We start from the raw sequence: 8,792 nt of genomic DNA, 5'->3' as shown, positions 1-8,792 counted from the left end.
CCTCGCAGACACCTGCCTCCCCCTCCTTGCTTCGGATCCAACCCTCGCTACTATATATAGTGGTGGCTGCGAGACCTCCCGGGTAGAATTCCGAAATTTGTCACTTTTCACCCATTTTTCATCTTTTTTATCATTTTGACTTCCCCCAAAGCCCCGGTATCATTTCTAAAGCCCGAAATACGTTCCGAAGTTCCCGAGAAGCCCGGAATACTTATCTTTTTGATTTTGAAGTCCGTCCTTTCGCAGAGCCCGGTTTCTCAATAAAACTCTCGGTTTTATTAGAAACGAACGTTTAGGAAACGAATTGCTGCCCGGTTATCATTAAATCAGGTGAGTGTATAGTCACTTTCATCTTACACATAGATATGAAGTATTTTATATAAAATACGTGATATGTGTATATATGTTGTTTGTTTATTTGAGATGGATGTTGAATGAATGTTTTATACATGTTTAACATGATTTAAAATGTATATATATTTTATCTTCAAATATGTTGGGTAAAACATGGGTAGATAAAGTATGAGGGATAAAAGTACAGTATAGATGTACGTTGGTAGCTATGAATTTAGTACAGTATAGATGTACGTTGGTAGCTACGGATTTAGTATGTTAGCAGCTATGGACTTAGTGCATGTTGTATAAACCTTGGCGACGATGTGACTTCGTGCCTACTTGACATAAATTGTTGAAGGAAAACAATGTTGTCACCCCGGTGTTTGTTTTATTTGACATAAATTGCTGAGGGAAAGCAATGTTGTCATCCAGGTGTTTGTTTTATTTGACATAAATTGCTGAGGGAAAGCAATGTTGTCACCCTGGTGATCGTTTCATTTGACATAAATTGCAGAGGAAAGCAATGTTGTCACCCTATTGGTTGTCTTATTTGACATAAATTGCTGAGGAAAGCAATGTTGTCACCTTATTGGTTGTTTTATGTTAGGTTGTCTTGTTTGACATAATTTGCTGAGGAAAACAAAGTTGTCACCCCGATGGTTGCCTTATTTGACATAAATTGCTGAGGAACCCCCGAAGCAATGTTGTCACCCCTAATGAAAATCCTTAGGCTAGGTCCCTTGTGATAGTTGTTTTAGGGACGTAAGGTGAGGATAACGAGAACGGGTAATTAGGGCTGTTTTTGGTTGATGAAATTAATAAATTATTTGTTGATTGATAAACTTAAAGAGTTTATTATTTATTGTGGGTTGAAAACCCTATATGCTCACCAGGCTTCCAAGCCTGACCCACTCAGCTTTATATATTACAGGTAGTGGACCCCGAGCATAGTCGGATGATGATGATGAGTGATTTTTGGATTATAGGCCAGTAGTTATAAATAATTGTTGTAAGGCTTATAATGTCTTGTTTATGCTTTTGATATGTATCGGAACATGACATCCCGAGGTTTTGATATAAAAGGAAATTATATATTTCTTAAAGAAAGGTTTTGACAAACTTTTATCATGTTTTGTTTTGGGGACCAATTCTGCGACATCTTTTAAAAAGATTTCTCTGATTTTATTTTAAAAAGCATAAATTAAATCGGTCTTTTCTGGCCGAGAAATTAGGGGATGTCACACACAACATAAAGTCAATGAAGTGGGAACATCAAATCTCGAGTCTCAAATCAAAGATGTAACCTCCGTTTTCCAAAATCTAGCCATGGGACAAACTCCACAAGTGATGGTTTGTGGAATATGTGCACCAATGGGACATCCTACGGATATGTGTCCCATTCTCCAAGAAGATACGGAACATGTGAATGCCACGGGAGAATTCCAAAATTACCACAACCAACCATCCGGTCACCAAAATGCATATAATTCAAGTTGGAAGCCAAATCCCAACATGAGCTACAACCCAAGACCATTGCCTCAAAATGCATTGGCTAGACCTTCCTATCCACCACCACAACCTCATTACCAACATCCACAACCACACTATCAACCCAAACCGCACCCTCCACATCATCAATAACAACCTCCTCAATCCCAACCAAGTAGCTCCGGAATGTCTCTTGAAGCATTGTCAAATCCTTAGCCACTAGTACCCAACAATTCCAAAAAAAGACAAGAACTAGTATCTCCAACCTTGAAGCACAAATGGGAGATATAGTTACATCCATAAGCAAGTTGGAGTCCCGTGGAAAATTGCCTTCTCAAACCGAAAATAACCCAAATGTCAATGTGGTGACTTTGAGAAGCGGCAAAGAAACCAGAGAGAGTAGTTCAAAGCAGAAGCCAATGGATGAAGAGGAAGATATAGAAGTCATTCCCATTGAGGATCCCATTGCCAAGAATGCCACACAAGTCGGAGTTCCAAAGAAGACCATTCCCTTAGTGACACCAATAGCCACTCAACCGCCATTCCCCTCTTAACTTGCGACTTCGAAGAAGAACATGGAGGAGAAAGAGATTTTTGACACCTTCCGAAATGTGGAAGTAAACATCCATTTACTTGATGCCATCAATAAAATCCCTAGATATGCAAAATTCTTGAAGGAACTTTGTACCAACAAGAGGAAGTTGAAGGGAAATGAGAAAATCTCAATGAATGAAAATGCATTCGCGGTTTTACAAAGGAAACTTCCACCCAAATGCAAAGATCCTGGAACGTTTACGGTTCCTTGCAAGATTGGGGATGTCACTTTTAGTAGCGCTATGCTTGATCTTGGTGCTTCTATCAATGTCATGCCCTATTCGGTGTATGAATCATTGAATGTCGGACCTTTGAGTGAAACCGGAGTCATAATCTCTCTTGCGGATAAATCGAGTGTCTTTCCTAGAGGTGTTCTAGAAGATGTTTTGGTGCAAGTGAACCAATTGGTCTTCCCAGTGGATTTCTATATGATTGATTTAGAAGAACAAGTGTCCTCCAAGTCGGGTATAATTTTACTTGGGATACCATTTTTGAAGACGGCTAGAACGAAGATTGATGTGTATGCGGGAAACTTAACGATGGAGTTTGATGGGGAAACAATAAGTTTCAATATCTACGATGCTATGAGATATCCTAGTGATGTTTCATCCTTATGCTTTGTTGATGTTGTTGAACCATTGACCCAAGAATTGTTCGAGTTGTCTAATGGTGACATGTTGGAGATGATTTTGAGCAAAGGATTTGATTGTGGGAAATTAGCCAAAAAGTTGAAGCTTTACTCGTTAGACCCGGAAGTTGAAAGATTGGTCAACAATTTAGAGATCAAGAAAACCACTCAATTTAGTGTGAAACAAATTGAATTACCTCAAACTCATACAAGATTGCCACCCTCCCTTGTTCAACCACCGGAGTTGGAATTAAAGGTCCTTCCTCAACACTTGAAGTATGCGTACTTGGGAAACAACAAGACTCTTCCGGTCATCATTTCAACTCACTTGACCGAATGTGAAGAAGAGCAACTCCTCAAGGTGTTAAAAGAGCACAAGGAAGCCATGGGATGGACGATTGCGGATATCAAGGGATTGATCCCCTCCACTTGTATACACAAGATCTTGATGGAGGATGAATGCAAGCCAAGTCGGGACGCACAAAGAAGATTGAACCCGCCTATGATGGAAGTTGTGAAGAAAGAGATATTGAAGGTCCTTGATAATGGAATGATCTATCCAATCTCGGATAGCAAGTGAGTGAGCCCGGTGAAAGTTGTGCCAAAGAATACGGGAATCACGGTGGTCGAGAACAACAAAGGTATGATGGTCCCCACCCGCGTGCAAAACGGGTGGAGAGTATGTATTGACTACCGCAAACTCAATGAAAGCACAAGAAAATATCATTTTTCATTGCCTTTCATTGACCAAATGTTAGAAAGGTTGGCCGGAAAATCTCACTATTGTTGTCTCGACAGGTACTCCGGTTTCCACCAAATCCCGGTGGCACCGGAAGACCAAGAAAAGACAACATTTACATGTCCATTCAACACTTTTGCATACCGAAGAATGCCATTTGGATTGTGTAACGCCCCAGCCACTTTCCAACGTTGTATGGTTAGTATCTTTTCGGAATATGTCGAGAATATAATTGAGGTTTTTATGGATGATTTTACGGTATATGACAACTCCTTTCAAGAATGTTTGACCAATCTCACCAAAATTTTAAAAAGATGCATTGAAACGAATTTGGTTTTAAATTTTGAGAAATGTCGTTTTATGGTGAGTCAAGGTCTTATTTTGGGTCACATTGTGTCAAAGAAAGGAATTGAGGTAGATAAGGTTAAAATTGATGTTATCCAAAGCTTACCCTACCCGACTTGTGTGCGGGAAGTGTTGGATTAATGTCTAAGTCCATAACTATATTTGGTATGTACTTGACCCGACCCGGCATGGTCCATTTGGGTTGCACTTCACCGGCACAATTTATATGGATAGTCTTTTGAGAATAGTATATTTATGATTTATATTAATATATTATAAGTTCTAATATATTAATATGGAATCATATTATTTAAGTAGTATTGATCAAGAATTAATTTAGAATTAATTAAGTGATCAAAAAGAACTAATTAAATATGGACTCTTATATATATGGAATGGGCCAAGTTCATTTAGGTTGGGCTAAGCTTTCATGGATGGTCCATGGAGCTTTTAACCCATGGATCCTATGTAAATGAAAGGTCATGGGTATTAGGGTTTACATGGATGTAACCCTAATCCTCCATAATATATAAAGGGTCCTTGGCTCACAAAATTGACACAAGTGTGTGAAAATAAGAGTGGGCCGATTTTAGTGTGCATACATATTCTCTCAAGTTCTTCCAAGGTGTTTTGGTGATTTGTGATTCCATTTGAGGCTTCCACACTATTGGGGTTAAGCTCTTAAAGCTTGAAGACATCAAGCTACATCAAAAGGTATGTCATCTAACTAGAACTTTGTAGTATAGGTGCTTCATAATATGCTAGTTAGGATGAAACCTTGGAATAGTTAATATTTGCATGTATAATAGAGAAAACATAGATCCAAGGTTTATAGGGTTGCATGTACACCATAGGAGTGTTAGAATGCTCAAAACCCAATAGTGGTATCAGAGCCATGGGTTGTTTTATGTTATATTTATGCAAATGTTTTATTTTCAAGTTGGAAAAAAAAAGGAAAAAAAAACATGACGTTTGTCAAATTTTAAGATAATTACTTGTTTTGTGAAAAACGAATTATTTGTAAAATTTGAATCATTTGTTATATGAGTTGAATTAGGTCAAATTTAGTAAAAGATAAAATGATATGATTATTTTATTAGTTTTAAAAGTTTGATCTAAATGTTTTAAGGAGTTACATATTTTGTCATAAAATTTTGGAGCTCAAAAGTTTTTTTTAAAGTTGTGATCTTAAGGGTTTTTGAAACTTCCATAAGTTATGGATATGAAAGATTTTTTTTAAAAAAAAAAAATTGATTCAAAGTTTTTGTAGAGTTACAAAATTTGGTGTTAATGTTTTAAAGAATTCTATAACTTGTTCTTAAGTTATGGAACATGGAAAGTTTCATCATAAAACACCATTAATTCCATAAGTTATGGAATCCAAAGGTTTTCAAGAATTACAAAACTTGCCCTCAAGTTTTGGAATTTGAGAAAAGTTTTTTATGAAAAAAAGAATTGAATTCTAAAACTCTTGGGTTCATAACTTAAACAATTAATTAAATGGTTTTAATTTTGAGTTTAATAATTGGAATTATGATGTTTTGTTGAATAGTTCAAATTAACTCTTATGGACTTTATTAATAGTTAATTAAAGCGTTTAATTAAAAGAGTATTATTAAATCCATAAATATATGGTTTGAGTTTAATTAAATTAAAAGTCTAGTTTAATTAATAGATTAAACCACAAAGTATTTTAAATGTCTAAAATACACCCTTATACTATTATAATATTAAAAGTTTAATATATTATATGTATAAGAGCAAGTCGTCTTACCATTAGTAGGCCTCATTCACGAAGCCGGTCTATAAGGGGGGTATAAGGTTACTGCCTATAAAATGGCAGTTTAATGGGTGTCCACTCTCACTCACCGCTTCCTTGACCGGTGGAGGGTCGTTAGCCGAACAGGTAGGACAAGGACTATAATTCTCCCTTCATTATAAGTATAATGATAAATACTAAGTAACTAAACACTTATAAATTCCCAATCTTAGTTACCTAGGAAAATGTGAATAAGGTGCTAATCCATGAAATTACACTTTGCACTTTGTTTAAGCTGTTAATGGAGCGTGTGTGGTTAACCGGCACACTAACCTGGACTTAACAAGGTAGGCAAAGGGTAACTTAATGTTTATCATAGTATCGTTGGAGCGTGTGTGGTTAACCGGCACATCGATTGAGGGGTAAATATTAAGGGTACCAAGTATATTTGCATGGTTACTTCACACCTTGTTTTGTGATCGTCGACATCCCAGTCACAAAACCTGAAGGGCACACTCGAGATTGAAACATGTCATTGAAAAGTTCAATGAATCTAAAAAGAATCTAGGAGTTTCAAAACCAATTAAAACCTAATAATACATTTCGTTTATCTTGGTGGAAATTGGTGAATCGTCATTCACCTACCTTCAAATATTTTATAGCTTGGATTACGGCATCCCTCTTCCAAGTTATAAAATAGTTTGTTGGGTCCTAGCCTTAATATATCATATTGGGTGTTATATTAAGGACTTAAATCAACTTTACGTGAATTTCTTCCATTGTTGATGTCTGGTTTAGACAACAATGATCTTCCCAAACCAAGCTTTCCTAATGAATATGACTTCCCGAGTTTGGCTCATGGAAGTCATACTTCTCTTCCTCCACCTCCTCCAATTATTCTCCCTAACCCACAAGTTCAAGGTCACTCAAGCCCTAATGGCAAGCAAGGTTTATGTGTGATCACATCTTAGAGATGAAGTCACATATTGACAAGCCGGGAGAGTTGGGTGTCAAAGTCTTGAGAAAGTTGGATGTTCAATCACTTTCTAAGTCACATAGTGAGTTCCTTTGGGACTACTATGAAACAGACTATGACATGAACCTTAATTATCATATCTATTTGCTTGGTACTGCTGAATCAGCAATGATTTGGAACGATAGTAAAGCAAATTTGATTAGAAGATCAACTTCCCAAAAACTTTATGGACAGTGACAATGGTGACACTGGAAATCCAGAAAAAGCATTCTCTTCCCAATGGAAAGGGATTGGCCATAGTCAACCCGGTTGACCAAATGGTAAAGAGAAAGGCTAAGTCTGAGATAGTCCCATTACCAAAGGGTCCATATGTTTATTTTGCCAAAGGAAGGGGCGTTGATTGCAAAGCTGCCAAATTTACCTAAGGATGTTAAAGTCAATAAGTTTGACTCTACATCAGGTAGAGCCCATTATTTAACTCTGTTAAGTTCTATTCTGAGATCCTCATTACATGATGTGACTGGGTCACATGTTGATGTTTTAAGAATCAAAGAATAGAGAGAAATCTTAAAGGAAGTATATGCTGATTCTGATCGCGAAGGTGGATTTCGATCGCATCAGAATTTTGAGCAGTTGCTTAAGAAGTTATGATATATTGCTAAGGAATAGATAACAACAATTTTCCATGTGGATTGTAAGGATAAGTTTTTCCGCAAAGTTTTAAAATAAAAGAAAATTGTTTAATTTTATTTATTTGAAGTATCCTTACAATGGCATTTGTGGAAAATTGTTGTTTATATGATTCCACTGACAACAATATTGGAAAATGGATTTGATTCTTTCATTTGTGGTAGTGTCTAAATTTACCAAATCAGGAAAGTTCCTCATCGCCCAAGATTCAATTGGACCGAAACTTGGAATCATGCAAGTTGAATAGTATGATGAATGAGAACTTTCAAGCATTGGAAAATCAAGACTAATTACTTGTTCACATGGATGTGTGAGTCAAGTGAAGGACTAAAGGGATCGAGTACACATTCTTGTGCACTGTTCATGTCCACCACAAAGCTCGTTAAGACTATTTGATTTACTAAAGTTTAGTAAATATGTTTATACTTACAAGTTTAAGTATAATTCTGAAACATTGGAAAAGTCTCAATGTATGGCAGAACGAATAGGAAGAATCAAATTAGGCAGAAAGATAAAAGTTTCTCAAATCTGAAAATATGGGAGAGTACTTTAGTATCATGTTTGTGATCATCTTAATGATTTAGAAATCATATCACAATTAGTCCTCTAAAGGTCATCTTAGTGCATTCTTATGACTAAGAAGAGGAGTCATGAATTGTTGAAATGGTTAGATCAGGAAGATGAGTCATACTTCGTTCCAAAACAATTCTTAGAGTCATACTCCAAGATTGTAACTTGAGTGACATATCTTAAAGAAAGGTTTAAAACACTTGTCAAATGTAAGAGTAAAAGTGTCCTACTCTTGTACATTTGAAATTGGTAAGTTGTGATGTTTTGGATAAAACAAAGACCAACTAAGGCCAATTGTGTGAAGTGTTTGTCTTGATAAAGAATCTACACTATCTCTTGAATATTTGGCAAGATAGTCTTATATGTCAAGAGGATAGTGGGAGTCTTAAAGATCCTAAAAAGAATTTCAAGAACTAATCAAGAATAAAACCTGAGGTTCTTCACTAGCACATGACTTGAGGTTTATAACCTATCGTGTTGACATATTATGTGCCCATTCCAGTTAAAGTTGGCTTTGCATAGGAGTTCTGAAAGTTCTCAATTGGTTGCATAACAACTTGGAAGCAATGGCAGGCCCTGTACTGCCAGGTGGCAAGAAGTTAAGATTGCATAAGTTCAGTCCATATGAGTTTGGATTTGTCATTATCCTTGTCTTGTGACTATGGTT

The 8,792-nt window shown here is 36.4% G+C and overlaps 1 protein-coding gene across 1 annotated transcript; it reads left to right on the top strand.

Annotated features, from left to right (window-relative positions):
• The first annotated feature begins 2,399 nt into the window (after nt 1–2,399).
• On the top strand, nt 2,400–3,626 carry LOC145121329 (uncharacterized). Its single transcript, XM_079057095.1, has one exon. It carries the CDS (start codon nt 2,400–2,402, stop codon nt 3,624–3,626), a length of 1,227 nt encoding a protein of 408 aa, XP_078913221.1.
• Nucleotides 3,627–8,792: the final 5,166 nt, after the last annotated feature.

This window comes from Lactuca virosa, chromosome 1, assembly GCF_052849685.1.
Source record: "Lactuca virosa cultivar CGN04683 chromosome 1, Lactuca_virosa_CGN04683_v6, whole genome shotgun sequence".
Lineage (NCBI taxonomy): Eukaryota > Viridiplantae > Streptophyta > Magnoliopsida > Asterales > Asteraceae > Lactuca > Lactuca virosa.
This window is presented reverse-complemented; position numbering and strand designations above follow the sequence as displayed.